Source organism: Galeopterus variegatus, unplaced genomic scaffold (genome assembly GCF_000696425.1).
Source record: "Galeopterus variegatus unplaced genomic scaffold, G_variegatus-3.0.2 Scaffold6169, whole genome shotgun sequence".
In the NCBI taxonomy this organism is placed as follows: domain Eukaryota; kingdom Metazoa; phylum Chordata; class Mammalia; order Dermoptera; family Cynocephalidae; genus Galeopterus; species Galeopterus variegatus.
In genome coordinates, this window is record NW_007732280.1 from 91345 (window position 1) to 112508 (window position 21164).

At 35.0% G+C, this 21164-nt stretch overlaps 1 protein-coding gene across 1 annotated transcript in view; it reads left to right on the forward strand.

Annotated features, from left to right (window-relative positions):
- The window catches only part of HSD17B4 (hydroxysteroid (17-beta) dehydrogenase 4), an 88305-nt gene that overhangs the window by 58120 nt on the left and 9021 nt on the right, over nucleotides 1-21164 (forward strand). Inside the window, exons 19-22 of the mRNA XM_008590509.1 lie at nucleotides 73-179; nucleotides 1291-1377; nucleotides 4368-4454; nucleotides 5450-5588. Coding sequence (XP_008588731.1) covers nucleotides 73-179; nucleotides 1291-1377; nucleotides 4368-4454; nucleotides 5450-5588 — 420 coding nt within the window. The remainder of the gene's footprint in view (nucleotides 1-72; nucleotides 180-1290; nucleotides 1378-4367; nucleotides 4455-5449; nucleotides 5589-21164) is intronic.

A 21164-nucleotide genomic window follows, 5' to 3' on the forward strand; every position in this document is an offset into this window, starting at 1 on the left:
CTGAATTAACTATGCTTTATTTATATACATGAAAGGTGCCTATCTCTAACTAAATTCCCTCTCTTTTTTTAGGTTTTGATAAGCCCATATTACATGGATTATGTACATTTGGATTTTCTGCCAGGCATGTTTTACAGCAGTTTGCAGATAATGATGTGTCAAAATTCAAGGCAATTAAGGTATATGTATATTATTACATAATTTGGATATTAGTTCCTTTTTTTATCTTTAGAGAAAAAAAGGAATTTAGTGACAATTTAAAATATGTATTGTACTGCAGCAATATATATTTTAATTATTTCATTGATTTGGCAATCAGCATATTTTCTTTTTATAGTTCTGAATAGCTCCATTACATGTGCACCATGAAGGATATCATATATAGTTACAATTTAACAGATTAATTAGATTGTTTTATAAATTAATTAGGCACAGATATATCAGCATATATGCCTTAAAAACTCAAGATTTACTTTTTTTTCCCCAACTACTTTGTAATTTGCCTTGATTTAATTGAAAATGTTAAGTGGCTGTATTTGACTCTAATAACCATACACCTACAGCAGTATGATAGCTGCATATTTTTAGTTTTTCTACTTTTAAATTGATTTCAAATTTTTATTCATTATAAATTACAAGGGAAAATATGTGTTCACAATATTTTTGCATAATTGTAAGTCAAAAGATGTACAGTTAAAAAAAAAATTTAAGGCAGTTTCTGATAGCTCCAAAAACTTTTTTTAGTTTATGCTCCATGTGGCATAAAAATGCATTTTCTGATGCCTTGCCCTTGATAACACTGATTATTCTCATGCTTTTCTTTTTATTACCACAATTTTTATTATCCAATGATATGTGCACAGAGAAAATGATATAGAAAATTATGAAATAAAAAGTTGAGTTATTTTGCCCTGTATATACCCCCTCCAGGCCTTATTCTCCCAACTTAATTAGTACCACTTTTAACTATTTCTTTAAGTTGTTCTGGTGGTTATCTATATTTATATATCTCCACCTACTATGATTGTGGTTTTGTTTCTTGATTTGTCAAGATAAAACACTATTTATTGATTCTGTACTTTGAGAGACAAAGAAATAGCTTACTTATACTAGTTATATCCTTTCTTTACTAATTTTATCATATTATTTTTAGGTCTTTTATGAATTAAAAATATATAAACCCCTATTTTATTCTTTTTATGCTCTCCAACCTGACTTTTATTTTTTTCCCCCCACAAGTAGAAAAGTTACATTTTAAAACATTTTTAAGCCCAAACTCTTTTTTTAAAGGCTCGTTTTGCAAAACCAGTATATCCAGGACAAACTCTACAAACCGAGATGTGGAAGGAAGGAAACAGAATTCATTTTCAAACTAAGGTATGAATAATAGAGTTAGAGGTACTTTGCTTCATCACCCTCTTCACCACACCCTATAATCCTATAATTTTGTTGTGTCTTAGTATTTTGTTTTTTGGTTAGTACTACGGATGTGAGACAAAATCCAGAAAGCTTTTTTTTTTTTCCTTTTTGTCTTTTTTTTACTGACCGGTAACGGGATCGCAACCCTCGGTGTTGCGCCCGCACCACGCTCAGCCAGTGAGCAGGAACCGGTCTCCACATGGGATCCGAACCCTCGGCGGGAGCGCCGCCGTGCTCCCAAGCAGCGCACTCTCCAGTGCGCCACCGGGCCGGCCCAGAAAGCTTTTTTTTTTAACCAGTGATAACTTTTAATTGAAAATAAGATGCCTTATACACCTTGTTTTCTGTTTCTCTTTTATTTTCAACTAAATTGGTGCCTGTCTACGTAACAGTGGCCCAGCTGTTCTGAGAATCCAACCAACCATATCTTTTTGGTTCAACCAGTCAACCAAGTCATTGTCAGAATATAATCTTCAAAAAATAAAAGACATGACTTAGATAAATAATCAAAGTACCGAAAAAGTTAAAATTCATTAATGACGGCTCTTGCAACATGATAAAACTGGTTCAAAAGAGAATTAGAACAACAATTTATATAGGCCAATAGGAGAGGCATTCTAAAATAATTTTACTGAGTTAGAGACAAAACTTGTTAAAGTCCTACAGAAAATAAAATCATATCCTTTATGGTTACCTTTTCTCTGTACAAAAATCTATTTTGATCACACAAAAATCCACTAACATCTTATATCACAGAGTGTAGGTCTAATTAATAGTAAGTGACAAGCCAAATAAAGGCATTTCTCTCTATAGAGTTAAGTAATTTTGGGGTGAGGCTGTTAGCAATGCTCCAGTAAAATACTAAAAGGACATGCAATCATTACTTGATTTTTAAAGATAATTTTTGTTAACAGAGTTGACCAATTTAATATTTTTTGGCTTGATCATTTTATTCTTGTGGAATAAATAAGAGCAGGTTAAACAACTCCAGTGGTAATAGCAACAGCTTCCATTTATTGAGAACCTATACTATTATCTTTAATATGCATAACAACTCTACATTTAAAAATAAGAAAATCTAGGTGTTTGTTCTAAGTAACTTGTGTAGGTCACATAGCAAGTAGATGAGCTGGGATAGAACCCTAGGTCAGCCTGGCTCCCAAGCTTAGATCCTAGGTTCCCAGCTCTTTTTATGGTATCATGTTTTCTTTCACAGATTCCCTCCTGCTGTTTACAATATCATTTTCCTGCTTTGTTTACACATACTGTTTATTTTACTTCTCAAATTTCTTCTGTCTTTTAGGCTTTAGTTCAGGCTCTACCTTGCTTTTAGAGGTAGTCTCTTACTACTCCCCTCTTTCCCACTTGCACATACACACACATTAGCTCTCTCTGAAACTCTTACAATTAATATCTGTGCCACATGTTCTGGATCCCTCTTTTATTTTATTTTTGAGTAAGATTATGAACTCTGAAAGTGTTGAGGACCATGTCAGTATTATAGGTTTTTATTTTCCTGCAATTCTAGTAATGAACAGTTTGTAAATAATTTCTATGAATATGAACTTAAAGGGCTGAGAAATTATTTAATGTCTAAATATAATACATTCTTACCATTCTGATAATTTCTAAGCATGCTTTCTTATCTTTTCAATATATTTGCTATTTCCCCCCAAATTAGAGGTACCTTTTTTCTATTAGTTATGTATAGGACCAACTCTCTCCCACCCTCCCTCCCTTGCTTTCTTTCTGTTGTATTTTTTTTTTTTTTGTCTTTTATCTTTTTTCCGTGTCCGGCAATGGATCGCAACCCTCAGTGTTGCCCCCGCACCGGACCAGGGACCGGCAACGGGACTGCAACCCTCGGTGCCGCTCCCGCGCCTCGCTCAGCCAGTGAGCGGGAACCGGTCTGTATGTGGGATCCGAACCCTCGGGCGGGAGCGCCTCCGCACTTCCCAAGCGGCGCACTTATCCAGTGTGCCACCGGGCCGGCCCCCTTTCTGTTGTATTTTAAGAAACATTTTAAACCAATATTTCAAAATGATATGCTTGACTTGGTTACAAGAAAGTAATTTACAAAATGCATTTTCATTAATTGTCTCTTTCCATGTTTTTCACTATATATAATTTGAAGTAAAATGAACAAATTGTTTGAAAGATCTTTTTTTTCCTCTGAAGTATGATAGTAAATAGTCAAGGCAGAAAGATCTTACTAATTGCTTAAAGTTAAAGTTTTAATAAATGCTACCTTAATTTTTAGAAACTTATATTATACATTTGTGGCAATACCATAATTTTAATGAAAGAATAGCCATTGGAATAATTTGAGATGAAGGATTAGGAATTAGAATGACTAGTTCCTTTAATGTCTATTTTGATAAAAGCCTGTTAGCATTTAGTTTATGCTATGTACACTGCCCATTTGAAGTAAGAACTTACAATTATTACTTTAAAACACTATTATGGTCTTTTTCTAGCCACTTTTTTTCTATATTAACGGAACAAGTACTGCTGCCTCTTGTGGATATTGTGTCATGTCTTTTATTATTTATATAAGAATTCAGCACTTCTCACCCTGTCTTCCAGTTAGACTGACTTCTGTTTGGAAAAAAAAAAAATCCTCAAAATACCAATGCCCAGGCTTCATCTCAGACCCTTTAAATGGAATTTTGGGGGATGAGACCTGTTCATAAGTATTTTTTAAAATGGCTCCGGTTGATTCTCCAGCTAGGGTTAGTAACACTAGTATTAAATCACAAAGCCTGTGTATTCATTCATCTTGACATTTATTTATTTAATAATCTTTTTATCTTATTTGGATTATTATTTTCTTTTTCACATAAGGCAAAATATAAATTTCTTTTAAATGACTTTATCCTGTTTTACAATGAAATTGTGTTTCTTAGAATTATTAGAATGAACTGTTTTTTTCTTCTTCTACTAATAAGGCCCAAGAAACTGGAGACATTGTCATTTCAAATGCATATGTGGATCTTGTGCCAACATCTAATATTCCAAAAAAGCCATCCTCTGAGGTAGGTTATAAAAACTGGTATCCAAATCACTTCCTTATATATAAATTTCAGTTAAGATCACTTGAGGAATGTTGAGGCTACTTTAGAAAATTGAGAGCTATGAAAAGCTTCTTATTTCTTGAAGTGAAGGACATTAATTCAAAACTGCTCAGAATAAGAGGAATACTTTGGCAGCTTATGAATTTTTTTAAAACCTTTTTACAAGATACTGTAATGTTTTGAGAGGAAATAATTTTCTAATTTTAGAGTAACTAAATCAGTTGTTTAATGAGAAATCTTAAGCAAAGAGTATTTTGGAGAAAAATAGGTTAAAAATTTAAATATCAAATGATTTGTATAAAGATCTGTATGGAGCTTTGTATGCAAATATAAAAACAATAGCATATATTAGTTATTAAAATATTTGTATTGTTCTCTATTAACATGCTGAAACTTTTGAAAAATATATTTATATTCTGTCTCCAAGATACTAACTTTGTAATGTTGAGGTTTTCATTCCCATGATCTGTAATTGTCTTTCATAAACCATACATTATTATATAAAACTGACTGAAAGTTAAAATTCTTTAAAAATTATCTAAGAGTAAAAAAAAAACTTATGAAGTTTTAAAGCTAGAAATTCAGGCTTCATGCAATTTAGTCTCATTTTACAAATAAAAAAATGAGACCTCCCTCAGAAGTTGATGGATTTCTCTAGTATCTTCCTGACAACATAGGTTGTCCAGTTCCTAGTTTACTTTAAAAACAATATTTCTGAATTCTGATAAAAGTAAAGTCCTCTTAGTAAGAGGACTGAGGTTCTGTATGACATAAATAAATTTAAGGAAAGTGCGAAAGAAGCCCAGTGTGGGGAAAAATAAAAAAAACTAATTTAACTGCCCTACGTGCAGACTTTCTTAAAAATTAATTTTATTGTACATATATTTTGTAATTATTTTTTTCCCTTGAGTAATTTTACAGCACTTTTAAAATTAAATTTTCTCTTTTTCTTTTAGGATGGGGAACTTCAGAGTACCCTTGTATTTGAGGAAATAGGTCGCCGCCTTAAGGATGTTGGTCATGAGGTGGTAAAGAAAGTAAATGCTGTATTTGAGTGGCATATCACTAAAGGTGGAAATATTGCAGCCAAGTGGAGTAAGTCCTATACCTGATTTTATAATATTATAAGGTACTCTTAGTAAGTAGAGATAAAGTATCTTTGTTATAATGGAAAACTATCTCTTTGAAGGTAGGTAAGTCTTACTTTCTTAGGCAAGTTTTTTTTTCATGGAAAATAACATGTATTTTTTTTTAGAGATATAAGAAATCAATTAACATGAAAATATTTATTTAAAAAATTTCATTGTAATACCTGAAATGAATACTTTTAAACAATAATCTTAGCTGTATGCTTCTTTAACAAACATTCAACTTCCTTTTAAACATAAAGCAAGTTCATCAATTCAAATGAAATATAGATATGCACCACATAATGGTGTTTTGGCCAACCATGGACTGTATATATGATGGTGATTGGAACAATAGGCTATACCATATAGCTTATGTGTGTAGTAGGCTATACCATCTAGGTTTGTGTAAGTGTACTCTATGTTCGCACAACGCAGTCACATAATGATGCATTTCTCAGAAAATATCCTCATCGTTTAGTGACACATGACTGTATTTCTAAGTCATTATATTTGACAATTTTAAAATTGTTTTATTCATCCTGAAACAATAATTTGGATTATCATCTTAACTGTTAGTATAAAATCATAATTATTTTCTTGAAGTATACAGATTGCAATCAAAGGTGCTTATTTATCTAGCGTAGGAAATTACCTGTTAGAGCGCCATGTTAGCAAGCTGGCTAGGCACCCAATATAAACCAACTTGCTGCAGAAAGGAAGCAGTTACAATTCCTTTCACTAATGTGGAGGTCCAAAAGGACCCTGGTACCATTTGATGAAGAAAGAGAATTTAAAAGATAAAGAAAAAATAATTGTACTGGATCTTTTGTGTCTGCTTTGTAACTCACATTCTTAATTATGTCTTAATGTAAAAAAACCTTTTATTCATAGAGTATTCTAACCTTACCTTTATGTTTTAGAATATTCTAACCTCTAGAGTTGTTGGAGAAATATGGTGTACCCGTGAATTTTTACTGAAACTTTTTGATTTTTCATGTTTTTCTACCTGGAAATCCCAAAGCATAGGGTCCTTTTGCTTTTAGTCAAGGGGCTGTGATCCTCTGAATCTACATACTAATATGGGACGAGAAGCATCCAGGATAGTTTTTTGCTCCAAGGATTTTTCCTTTCCTTCCTAATTGTGAGACACAATGGAATCCTATGTATTTTAGTTTGGGTAAGACCCCTGGAATGCTGTTGGGGGAGGTTTTATACTATAGGACCATCTAAACTTTTAGGTCCAGCTCAAGTCTGGTTCTAATCCTTCTCTGGGGACAGTGCGCCAGCATATTAGATTTTTACTGTGGTGGTACCTGAAAGCAAGGGCTGCAGACTGTGCTTCTGAAAGCCCTACAACTGATGGAAATAACCATCTTTCCACTTAGTGTTTGTGCACCGTATACTGTACAGGTAATGTGTCTGTATAAATTTTTTTTTAAGAAAAACAATGTATAGGTTTGGGTTTTTACTTGCACAGCAGAAGCTGATATTTTGCAGGTTTATATTCTTTTTATTCTAAGATTATTATTTAAGAGTACTTATTTAAGTGTCTTGAAAATCAGATTGTTTCATTACTCATTACAACTAAAGAATCACTCTATATGCTCAGACCAAAAAATGAAAATTTATGTAAATCAACTGAAACTTTTTGAAATAATCTATTACATATGCTTAGAAAACATTTTGAAGTTTTCTTCAATTGGTTTAGATTCAATAGAAACAATTTTCTTTTTAATATGACATTTGCTATTTTAGACAGTTATGTTCATTATATAAAGTTTGGTCAATAAAGATATAAAGAAAATAATGATGTATAATCCCACTACTTCCAGTTAATCTTTTGGTGTTTGTTCTTCTGGAAAACATTTGTAATTTTAGAAAGTTATTTCATAAGAGGGATAAAGGAAGGCAAAAATGTAGTATGTACTAGTATTTATTCCCCCAAATCTCAAAGTGCCTAAATTTTTCCTAAATAACTTTATAGATAACCAGTGTATATGTAGGTGTGTCATCACTATCCTTTCTTTTGTCTTTTCTTCCCTCCTTCCTTCCTTCCTTCTTTCTGTCCATTCCATCCATGATGGAATTCAAGTTTTTCCCTATGGTTGAAAGTATATTAGAAGTTGAGTTATAACTGACAGGATTTTTGAAAATGTTGGTGAATGAGAGGAGTGAGATCTACAAGAATCAGGAAAGGTGCTACAACTATGATTCTTTAAGTTGGCAGAATAAAGTCTGTGGGGATTTATAAAGTGTACAGTGATTCACTCTAGGCAAATAGTGTAATTTCAGCTAGTATTGTTCAGTAACCAACCAAGATTTTCCTCTCATTTTAATGATACTTTCCTTGCAGACAATATTAGAAAATATGATTACATTTAAAAATTACCTTTAGTTAGCCTAGGAAAAGTTTTTTTTTCCTCCTTATGTTTCCACTGGAAAAATGGGAATATTGGAATCCTGTTAATTGTTATTATTGATGCCTTGTGGCTTTGGTTAGTTTTCTCACCTCTTTTTTTTAGGTCCTTATTTATCAAACATAACAGTCAAATTAGATCTTAAGGCTTTCTCTGAAGGGATTCACCATTTCCTTTGGTCTTCTGCCTGGCTCTGTTACTTGATTTGAGTCTCAGCTGAGTAACTTTTCTGTTCTGGTTCTTGTTTTCTCCTGCTCTTTGTGTAATTGATCTAAGTCACAGTAGGTGGCAGCAGTAGAAGCTAGCTAAGTTTTTTGGCTTATGGTATCTTAGAAGATGATTCCATGTTGGGATCTCTATTTTGCATCTTGGTGCTTAATGACATGAAATAGATGACTGAAAACTTTGGCTTGCCCCTTTTTTATAAGCAGTTTTAAAAATGTTTTGCTAAACAGTTAATTACCAAATATTTTGTATTTTAAATTGCTGTTAAGTTGTCCCAGCCTTGTTCGCATCATGGCAGACCAGAATCTAGATGCAGAGAATGGGCCTAGCACCTCGGTTCACCTCAGCTGGACTCAGGTGTCACTGGGGTTGCTCTGGTGATTGACTGAACCAAGGGGTTTGGGCTCAATGGCTTGAAAGGTGCATTCCAATCTAAAGATCCTGGACCATGCCCATCTTCCCCATTACCTCTCCTATCCTGCCATCCACACAACAACAACCGTAATGACAACAACTCATCTCTGGGAAGAATGTGTGTGTTTATATGTGAGTGTTGGGGGAAATCTTTTCAAACCAAATTAGTCTGGGTTTAGAGAGACTTAGTGGAGCTCTGCTGTCATTGCTGGGTCAATCAATGTTGGTTTTAACTGTGGAGGAGGAGGAGTCATAACTGTGTCTTTGAGTTTAGTCTTCTTTGAGGTTTGAGGTCATGCATGGTTATCTAGGAGCTGGAGGGCTGCCTGGGAAAGGCCAGTGTGGCCTTTACCTTGTCGGACTGAGATGATGTGAGAGAGGCTGGAGAGCGTTCCTTCTCTCTGTGGGCCAAGAGGGTGGACCTGAGAGGGCAAGCCCCTGGTCTGCATAGGAAGTCAGAGGGAGGGCCTCAGTGAGGTGCTTTGGGAAAGGAAGCCACATCTTGGGATGCTCATCTGCACCTTCTTATTTCTACCTCTGGGGACAATGTTTTGATTGTGAAGAATAGTTTTGGGATTGATTAATAGAAGTGTTATGATTCATAGATAGTGCCTTCTTAAGTAGCTAGTAGTCAAGATTAAGCCTATCTTTCTTATTTTACTATTAATATCTTTTATAATAGTGTCATCCTGAAATAACAGGCAGAGAAGCTCTCTAAAAGAAAATGGTATTTATTTGGGAATGAGCATTGCAATGGGAATATATGTGGGTGTATTCAGGAAGGTAAGAGAAGATAATAGTTTTTTTTTTAAAAGAAAATAAGAAGGATTACATAAGTTGTTTTGAAACAATTATCCTCGGCTGCAGGGATCAGTAACAAGGGTGGCATCGGTCCAAGGTTGAACAAGGAGTTGCTGGGCAGACGTCCTCACAGAAGTATTTTTTTTGTAAGGTTATGGTGGCATTAGTGCAGGGTTGTGATTTTTGCAGTCTCTTGTGATGGTTATTGTTATCAGGCATATGTACATGAGAATCCTGCCTTCATGGCCTTCCCTATCTTCATTTTGTCAGGGTTTGACACAAGTGACTCCATTTTGATTCTGACAACTTTCACATTTCTCCCTTTTGATCAAGGTCTTTCTCTGAAAGCATCATTGATCAGTCATCTTATGGTCAGATTTTGATTGTTCCTCAGTACTGGGATGGACCTGTCCCAGGTTGTTGGTCTGTTCTCATGTTGGCAGGAAGTGATTGGTGACTAGGAGTCAGTGTCAAAACCCCTTTTAGCCACATTTGAGCAACAAAGGAGGTTTAAAGGGAGTGGCTCCCAGGCTAAGTCTACCTGGTGTTAATTGTTAAGTTTAATTTTGTCCGTTCCATAGGCATTGGCTATCATCTCAAAGCACTGGGCCAGCATTATTCTTTTTGGAGGTGTGCTTCTGCAGAAATTTGACGGGCAACAGGTACAGAGTTTAAAAAAGAAAATACAAAGTAATATTAACAGTAATGCGATAATCCCAGTTTGCTTAATAGTTTTGAGCATGAACCTAGGCTTAAAGGTAACCAGTTAAATAACTATGGAGGATTAGGTGAGGCCTATTATATGTGTGTGGCTGGATCTCCTATTTTGGATAATTGGGTCTCAATTTTCCCCAAGGAATTTATCCAGGTACAACATTTAGTAGTGTTAGCAGTGGCATAGAAATCTATTTGTTTAGCTAGTAGGTAGCAGTCTTAATTATTTAGCATTCCAAGTGGGTTGAATTAAAGCAGAGAAAGCTAGCTTTATTTTATTTTATTTTTTTTTGTCTTTTTTTTTTCGTGTCCGGCAACGGATCGCAACCCTCAGTGTCGCACCCACACCGGACCAGGACCGGCAACGGGATCGCAACCCTTGGTGTTGCTCCCACACCTCGCTCAGCCAGTGAGCGGGAACCGGTCTGTGTGTGGGATCCGAACCCTCGGCGGGAGCGCCACCGCGCTCCCAAGCGGCGCACTGTAGCAGTGCGCCACTGGGCCGGCCCGAAAGCTAGCTTTATTTAAAAAAAAAAAATAAAAGAGCTGTTGGTACAATTTGAACAAAAAGTTGTATTAGGGATGTTACCAAAATTTCTGAGTAGGTGGACTAAAGGATTTCTCAGGTCAGGTTCTGTCAAGTTACCCGCAGTAGCTACTGATTGTGAAATTTCAATTACACCTTATCCTCTCAAGTGAAAAAGGTAGGTATTAAGGGGTGTAATAATCTCATTATGATATAGAGTCTTGTTTCGAATTCTTGGGAAAAGTTGTCCACAGTATGAATGCATCCATTTCTCCATCTGGTTTGTAGTTTTAATGTCTCTGGTTATGGTGTTAGATGGTTTGGTGAACTTTCTCTATGGCTCATACTACTCAGACACAAGGTTTGTCCTTTGAGATTTACACCAAGTTGTCTAGCTTCAGCTTATAGGGCTTTAGGAAAGAGCAGTTCCCATTTTCAGTAATTTCATGGGAGAAAATGGATTTGGAGGTACCTAGAAGAATTTAGGATCCAGTTTATTCTACAGTAGATAAAAAAAAAAATCTCAAAAACAATGCACAGGGCTACAATCTAACAACAGGTGTATTATAATTTTTCTTTAGAAACATTTTTCTCTCTCCAGTCACCTGATTTCTACCAAAGATAATCAGAGTAAGATTAATTTGTTTATAAAATAAGTTTAGTTTTATCACATTTGGCCTGATCATTTATGTAAGTGCAGTAAGAATAGTAAATTATGACATAGGAATCTCAGATTGGACTTTTAAAAACTTCTTGAGGCTAGAAAGCCAAACCAAGGCAGATTTCAGACTCTGTCTATAGTGCCTGTAAACAATTCAAATTTGGTCAAAACGTTAGTAATATAACCAATTTTTCCAATTGTATCCTGTTATGTAGAAAGCAAATTCTTATTGAACTTATGCAAACAACTATATTGCCACGAAAAATTTAGAGCACTCATGAATAGTGTCCAAATTTTGAGGGATCAAGTAGGCAGAAAAAGTAAATGTTTCCACTTTTGTTCACAAAAGTATACCTTACCAAGTTACTGTAGACTATGGATAGCTTAAGAGAGAAAGTTTCCTTAAGTCTGGAAAACAAAGTATTTAAGTAAAGAACCAACATCGTTTCAAATAAAAGTCATAGAAACATCTTCCTAAGATATTCAATCTCATGTAATACATTTTTGTTTTATTTGATTTTTATTAGCAGTTTCATGAATTCATCAGTTTTTTTTTTTTTTCATTAGAGTTCTGGAAGTTTTTACTTAGTACATCGATCTTAAAGTTTTTAGAAACCTGTATTCAGGAGTACTTGTTAGAGTCTTTTCTGGGACTCTGATTGCAGATGCCTGTAGAGAAAGATCAAAACTGGGTGACAGAATAGCCGTGGTTAAAACCTGATGAGAGTTCATAATTGACAAAGAAGTTCAGTTATTTTTATTGCATATAGCATTTTAATGTAATACCACAATCATAACTGATAGCACCACATCAGGACCATCAGACTTTTATAAATATTACATAATCTTTAGAACATGCACTTCAAAAACATATCCATATAAATATAACTTAAAGAAGATTTAGCATTACTTTATTATTTGACAATACAAATTTCCTGTACAATTTAATACATTAAATAAGCCTAATCAGTTTAACATCTCTGAATATGAAAGATACATCCTTTGAGGTTCTCTAGGGGCCCAACTGGAAAATTCTGAAGTTATTTAACGTCAAAAAGACTTAATTTTGATTTTGGGGAAGTTCATTTAAAAAAAAAAGGTCAAAGGCTTAAAACACTTAATCAAAATAGGATCACAAATCACTGTGAAATAAGTCATTCACTTAACTGAGTGAAAATTAAAAATTTTTAAAGGAAAATACCGAAGTTACAGGATTAAAGAGAAAACAAAAAAAACCTTACACCTTTAACAGAGATGACTCAATTTCCCCATATAGTTAAAAGACCTTAATAAAGACAACATGAAGAATAAGAAATTATTCTGATAAAAAACAAAAATCTTTGTTTTCTAGGTAAATTATTTAAAGGTATAGAAAAACCTCTTGCTGTGTGATTGCTTCTCCTTATGGGAAGCCAATTTAGATAACCTGGAAGTTGAACCTGATGAAAAAGTACTTGAATTCAATCAGACACTGGAAGAGTATGTGTTCAAGGTTGAGTGTACAACATGTTGTAGAAGAAGTAAACGAGAAAACTAGTACCTTGAGCAGGGGAATATATGGCTCTCAGAAAAAGTAAAAGCATGTGAAATTGCCTGGTTACCTGCAACAATTCAGACACATCAAGAAAAGCCAAGAGTACAGAATCAAGTAATATTAGGCCTTCAAGATAAACACTTTTAGTGTCAGGCCACAACAGCAAAGTCAGAACTGAGAGGGGAAAAAAAAAAAGGATTTAGGAGCTGACAAAAAAGTTGAGGGAGAGAGTTATCACCCCAGTCAAGCAGAAAGATGTACCTTCTCAAGAAAAGGAGGAACAGCTGAAGGCAATGATGCTTGACTTGCAAACCATGTGCAGTGAGGTGCAGCAAGAGTTGAGCTTCTGAGATACGAATCAGAAAAGCTTCCAAAGGAAAATCCTATTTTGAGAAATGACATTACTGCTTTAAATTGAAGAAGATAGCATTTTAAATGTGGAAATAGGGAAATTAAATGGAAATTGTAAAACTGGAAAAAGCTGAAGTTCAGAAGATGGTTGAAAACTTTAAGAAACAGATTTCAGAATTAAAAACCAAAAACGTCTTGCAATTTTTAAAAATTTTACCAAGAGCACATCAACATTCCAAGCAAACCTGTTCTTCTAAACATAGAGGACCAGATTCTGGTACAGCATCAGTGCACCCCTGACACCAATGCTTAATTATTAGAAAAACTTATAAATAATTCCTTTCTAATTTTAGCCAACTCGATTATACATAAAATTCCTTTATTAAGATTTATTTTTCACGAACCTTTTATAGATTGCTAATACTTTCTATGGCTTTCTTAAACCTTTAGTTTTGTCTTATACCTTTTTCTTTTTTATTCTGCCTTAGGACAAAAATTTATTTTCCTTTTTCCTTTGTCATTTTGATCACACAAATTTTTTTTCTCATACAAAATTATTTTATTTTCTTTTTAACCTTTCTTACCAAAAATACATTCTCATAACTTTCTTTGTATCTCTCTCTTACCTCTGGTCCCTTTTTGCCTTGTTTTAATTTTTTCCCCTAAATCCTAATTTGAAAACAATTTTTAAATAACCTCTGGACTAGACAAAGCTATTTTCCCTTTCAATAAAATAATACATTTTTATGTCCTCTTTATAATAAATTTTTTTCAAAAATATTTCTTATATATACTTCTTATGTATCCTATTTGCACAGCCATATACATTAATTGGAATTTCAACTTTTAGCAACCTTAATTTGCAGAGGAAATGCAGGAAACAAGCAAACCCTGAACTTTCATATATCAATATTTTATGAATACATATTTTATAATTTCTAGAAATGCATTTTCTCATAGAACACTTTTTTTCCCCCAGGACATATCTTTTGTTTTTCTATAAAAGCCAAAAGGAACTTATATTTAATTATTAATGTTTCAGTCTTTTGACTTACTTGGAAATGATTTCAGACATTTTTGAATATCTGTTACTTAATATAACTAAGATTTTAAGTTACATGAAAAGTTCAGTTATAAACATTTATTCCATTTACATTTATCTAATTTATTATTTTTAACAATTATACCTAGATTACTTATGAAAACTAAGATACTAGACAAAGCTAGTCATTAAGTTATTTCCTTGTCAAAGAAAAACCCTAAAAGTTAAGTTGCTGTGCATGACATACAGGAAGCAATGGACAACACATTGCTCTCTCCTATGTACATTTATTCTCAAGTTAAACTCATTTCTTTATTATCTTAAAGATCTAACAGAAATAAAAGTTGTATGTCTGTCATATTTAATGCTGAAAACTTTGGAGACATGATTGCTTTAATTAAAATATTATATTAGTGTTATTTATCAAAGAGTTACAGAAACAAATGTCATTTTGCTTTTAAGGCCAGATTTATAATTTTATGACTTTATATCAAACTCTCACACCTGGCAGAGACAGATGTAAAACTGCCTGACCAATAAACCCAGGTAAAAATGTATGCTGACAATTCTGAAGACATTTCTATTTTTATTTTATCAGCAATTTTAAAATTAGTTTATTTACCAAATATTTACCTAAGTCACATGGATTTGAAAAGTATTTGGGTTAATTAGTGTATTTCTGATAAATTTATTAGAAATTTATAAGATTTAAGTGCTTAATATTTTTCCTTTAAGCCAATTAAATAGAGCTCTTTGTAAATTAAATATCATATACACATGTTATATAGACACAAAGCCATAAAAACATACAGATGAATAAAAGCAAAAATCTTAGAGTTTTCATCTTCCCTTTTGTAGGCTGTGAACAAAATTTTTGGATAAAGTGGTTTTTGTAGCAGTTTGGTTTTTTCAAAAAAAAATTTCTTTTTACTTTTTTTTTTTTTTTTAACTTTTTTCTAATGAGTTTAAGGGTTAATCCCTGAGATAATTACATTTTAGGTAGAACTGGCTAGAAAAACAAACCTCCAAGTGTCCTTGAATGTAGTAATAGGTTTATCTTTCGTTTGCTGATCTGGTTGCTTGACTAGTCTGTGCAGGCAGGGAAAACACTTTAGGAATGGATTTTTTTTTTTTTCCCTTTTTGTCTTTTTTACTGACCGGTAACGGGATCACAACCCTCAGTGTTACGCCCGTACCGGGGACCGGCAACGGGATTGCAACCCTCGGTGTTGCGCCCGCACCACGCTCAGCCAGTGAGCGGGAACCGGTCTCCACATGGGATCCGAACCCTCGGCGGGAGCGCCACTGCACTCCCAAGCGGCGCACTCTCTAGTGCACCACCGGGCCAGCCCAGGAATGGATTTTAAAAGATTATTTGCAGTTGTTGAGTTTTTTTCCTGGCCTATGTGTGGCAGACAAAGCAATTTCTATGCTGGGCAGAGATATCTTTTATTATTTCTCTGAGCTTAAGATTTTTGCCAAGGCATGAGGGTGGTTAATGAGTAGACCTGTTGGATCTGAGAGCCCAAATTTTATAAACACTTGCCTGGTTCTCTTCTTTTAGACTATCAGTCTTCCAATTTGTATTACAAGGACAAATGCAGCAGTAAGTTTTATCTTAATACAAGCAGAAAAGTCAGCAGATTCAATTTAGGCAGAGGAAAAAAAGAAATAGGTTAGAAGCCTCTATGGGCATACCACATTCAGACTGTTTAACTCTATACAGTTGTAGTTTTCTATGAAAAACAAGCTTGGAGAGTTTGAATAATTCCCATGATGGCCATAAATTATCTTTGGTTTAATTTGTCCATCAATGTAAAAATGTGCATGAGAGTGGACCATAAATTTCGAATGTATAGTTGGCTGGAGTCCGAGAGGGTTTGGCATGCCTTAGAATTTTAGAATTTCATTCTGTTTTTTATAAATCTCTCGAGAGTAAAATAAAATTCTATAAGCTTTGTCAAGGAATTTTAAGAGTTTGGGCAAAGTGTTTTGCTTTTACAAATGTACCTGGCACAATTTTTAAAAAAATATTTTGCAGACAGCAAAATATAATATTTGAATTGTACAACTTGTGATCAAGTTTTCCCTAGTTGCATGGAATTTTTCTTGAGACTGGCAGGCTCCTCTGTGGTAATCTTGCCTGTCGTGACCAGTTTATCTTAACATAGGAGAATTTTTCGAAGATCCTTATATGAGGATCCCTCATAGATGGTGCCGTCTGCCCTAGTGGCTTTTAATTGGCCGTCCTGTGCCTCCCATTTAGAATGTTTATTTTTGCTCTCAGAAGATGTTCAGAAACAAGCAGGGGAAGAAAAGTAAAAGAGCCAAATCATTTGCAGATGCACCAAACCAAAATGAAACCCAAATAAGAGTGCTCACAAAATTTTAACCCAGGCATGCAAATCAAACAAAATATTAAACCAGGTGTACAGAAAAAAACAAAAGTGAATTCAATAGAAAAGACAGGCTTCACAGACAGAACGTAAATTCTCTGTAAACCGGAAGGGTTCCTCGCCAGAAAGACGAAATGTCTTTGTACCAGAAAGGACTTGCCAGAAAAGAAAAAAGTCTTTTATTTTCCCAAGCGGGATGCAAGGTCCTTTACTTAAGGCTGCCTTATAACCAAATGAGATCCTGAATAAAGTCGAAAGACCTCACCAAAGGGAGGGAGTCTGAGAATCTGAGAAGATATTCACCAGGGCAGAAAAGGCAACTCTCAGAAGTGGAGAGCACAAAGTGCTCAGTGGGCACTGCACTTGATGCCAGGGACTGCCAATTCGTCTGAGGTGAGCTTGCTTTGGTTCTGCTTCTTGACATCAGATTATGTCTTCTTAAGATAAAAGACAGAAAGAGAGCCTCTCTAAAAGAAAAGATATTTATTTGGGAATGAGCATTGCAATGGGAATATGTGTGGGCATATTCAGGGAGGTAAAGGAAGACAAATTTTAAAAAGAAAAGGAGGAGGATGTGATACCATTAAAACATTTTATAAGTTGTTTTGAAACAATTGTCCTTAGATCAATAACAAGGATCACTAACAAGATGGGTGCAAGTGTGAGGTAAGACAGGCAGTTGCTGGGCAGATGTCCTTGCAGAAGTATTTTTATTGTGTGAGGTTGTGGTGGCCTTTGTGCAGGGTTGTGGTTTTTGCCGAGTCTTTTGTTATAGCTCTTGTTACTAGGCCTATCTGCATTAGAACCCTTCCTTCATGGACTTCCCTGGCTCCATTTTGTCGGGTTTGACACAAGTGACTCCATTTTGATTCTGACAACTTTTGTAATAGCAAGAACACAATGATTTTGTTGTCTGCGTCTTTTTATTACTCCAAAATGGAAACGAATGGACACATTTGAACACTTTTTTCCAATATCCTATGCCTTCAGATGTTTTACCCTTTTGAGTAAAGATTGTCCTTTGGCATTTTATTTTTCTAAGGATTCTTTGATTAGGTTAAAAAGGTGGAAATAGACAGCAGGTGGAGAAATAGTTCTTTGAATTCCGTTTAACAAGGTCTGTTGCTTGTCACAGTTATCTTGCTATATTATGATCATTTATAATTATATGTTTCCTCTCACTTAACTTGGGCTTAATCTTGAGAAAAGGCTGCAGTTTAATTTGTCTGTTTCCATATTCTAGTGTGGTCTGTAACACATATTATTAGCCTGACTCTGAATGTATTGAATAAGAGCTAAAAGTCACACAGAAAGCATAGTTTTAGATGGAATAGGATGGTTACCATTTTTAAAAAAGTACTGAAATGGATGCCTTACTTTCTATTAATAGATTTGTTGTTTGGATAGTGACATTTATTTTCTATTTAGATGTGTGAAGTATGTAGGAAAAATATGTTACCATTGAAACATTTTATAAGTAAACAGCATTTTACATTTATTACTATTAATTTCTAAAACTAGCTAAAAGTGGTTCTAATAAACACCTTGGATCCTATTCTATTGTTCTAAGCAACAGTAAAAATTCAGAGGAAATGAAAGGTGATAGAAAGGTAAAGAAGATAAAGAATCAGAGGCTGTATTAGTATGTTTTTTGTGTTGCTGTAACGGAATACCTGAAACTGGGTGATTTATAAAGAAAATGAAATTTATTGCTTACAGTTTCTGAGGCTGGGAAATCCAAAGTCCATCTGGTGGGGGCAACAGTGACCCAGGGATCTCACATTGCAAGATTTTGGAAGCAGAGAGAAAGCAAGACAGACTTCTCTTCTTTTAAAGTCCTCTGCACCACACCCCTGACCACCATTTTTAATCCATTCACTATTGCATGGTCCTACAATCCAATCACCTCTTCAAGGCTCCACCTTTCAATTACCATAATAGGATTTCTCATCCTCTTAACAATCATTGTGGGGGCTAAGTTTCTAATACATAAAACTTGGGGAACACAATTCAAGTTTCAGGGAGTTTTGGGGGGACATAATTCAATCCCCTACAGAGGCTTTATGTGGCCTACAGAATAGTCTGCTCCTAAAAATTAAAACATAGTTACTCTTATCTGAAACTCCAGAGACCAAAAACCTCTCAAGATGGGAGATTTTTTTTTCATAACTCACTGGTGGCAAGGCCTGACCTGAACTTACATGATGCTATTGATTGTCTTTATTTAATTCACCTAGTGTGAATTAATCAAGTATAGAAATATTGTATTTGTTTATAGAATGTGGCACCATTGGGGGTATTTTCTAATATATAATATGTTTTATGTATAGTATTTCCTTCCTAAAATCTAAAAAATTCTGAATTCCAAAACACACCCAGCCTGAAGCAATTTAGAAAAGGAATTATTACCTATTCTTACAGGTGCAAGTGATAAGAGACATGCAAATGGTGCTCTTAGCTTTCAGAGAATGGGAGGATTGGTTAATTTAACAAATATTTGACTATTTAACTATCTGCCAAGTTCTCTACTAGGTTGGGTACTACAAATATGAAAAGACAGCATGTCTTTTCTTTGTCCATGGGAATAACTATTAGTTGGCAATGTGTCAGGAAAATTGAAATACTAGGGTTGAGGAAACAAAGTAGAAGAAAGGAAGAGTAGAAGAGTAGAAGGAAGACCTAAATTAAGATAATGGTATTAATGGAGAGGAGAGAACCTGTGTGGAACTACTGCTTAGATGCAATCAACTGACTTGGCTGCTAATTACGTCTGAAAAACAAGAGGAATGAGAGTCAAAACTAATGCTGAGATTTTGAGCAGGTAAGCTTTAGGATGTTGACTTCATTACTGGAAGTGTGAAACGGGAGAGGAGGGAGGTTTGGGAGAGAAGATGATGAGCTATGGTGCCAGAACTGTAGGTGACCACGATCTGGGCCAAATTATGCGGACTGTGGGCCTAGCATTTAGGGGTAAATTTATATCTGGAGGCAGAGGGTTGAAAACCATATTCGATAGATTAGTAGTTCCAACTAACTACTAATGTAAGAACATTAGCTTCACCACCTTACTTTCGAATCTTTTTACCAACAAAGATTTTTCTTCCATTTTTTTCCATTTCATGGAGGAAGAAAAAGGAAGGAAAATCTTTGCTGGTTCTGGAGGATTATCTGCTGTTCCTCTTTACTTCATAGAACAGTGATTCTCATAAACAAGGTGAAAATGTTAGGATTTGACCCTCAAGTTTAAATATGCAATTTATAATAACTCTAAACAGAAATCCCATGCTTCTAAATAGGATTCTATTTGTTGTTTAAATGTATCAGCTGAAAAATAGCCATAGATAGTACTGATACTTTTTACAAAGATTTATTTTCATGTGCTAAAGATACAATGTTTCTTTTTAGAAAATTTATTTATCTTTTTTTTGGCATTCAAAAATGTTGTGGAGCAGTGGGAGGGGCAGGTGAGAGGGGTTAGGGAAACAGAAGCGGAGGTGGGGGGACAGGGCTGGCTCACAGGCAGCTCCTTCTCTGGCCTGGTCGTGGAGGGTGGGAGGTGTGTGGCTGAGGCCTGTGGGCTCCCCCAACTCCAGCTCGGCAGCTGGGGGTTTTCCAGTGGTGGCTTGGTTGTCGCTGGGCAGGACGTGAACACTGAGAGATGGGGCAGAGGCCCTCACCCCCCTACTCTAGCTTTAGAGCCCAGGGGCCTTCAGCAGGTTGGTTGTCACTGGGCTGGATGCCGATATCCAGGGGTGGTGGTGGCTGAGACCCTTGTATGCCCCCAACCCTGGCCCAGCAGCCTGGGCGCTTCCCTCCTCACTGGGCTGGATGTGGACCGATACAATGTTCCTAAGCAAAACCCTTTTGTTTTCCTTAGGAAAACAGGTTTAAGCTGGTTTGCATGGAGCAATTTGATTGTTTTCCTCCTAAATTTAAATTTGGTTTCCTTTCACATATTTGTAATTTTTTTCCATTTTAGGAACAAGTGGAATTTACATTTAGATAGAAAAATTAGACGCATACTATGTGCTTTTGTTTAAGTATTGTTTAAGTAATAAAGTGAGTTGAGTTTTAAAAAATATGTATTCTAATTACTTGTATAGGGCTAAGGCCACAGATCTGGACTAAATGCAGGCATCCATTATGCACTGCATGCCACAACTGGATGAGGATGTTCTTTGAATGTTAGCAGTCATCTATTTCGGAGCTTGGCAATTTGCCACAATATGGAAGAATTTGGGAGAGATTTGGGAACTGGCATTCTTTGAGCTCAGAATACATTCATTCTTGAGGATACCATTTGATCATTAGAACCTAGGAGTTTTTGGATTGGTGCTCATCTAGCAGTCAAACCAGATCACCCTTTAGGGTTTCTCAGCTTGGATGTAAATGAAATCTTAAGGTTGTTGGTTCCAAATTTTGGACTGGGATCCAAATGAGCATCTTATACATTTATAGAA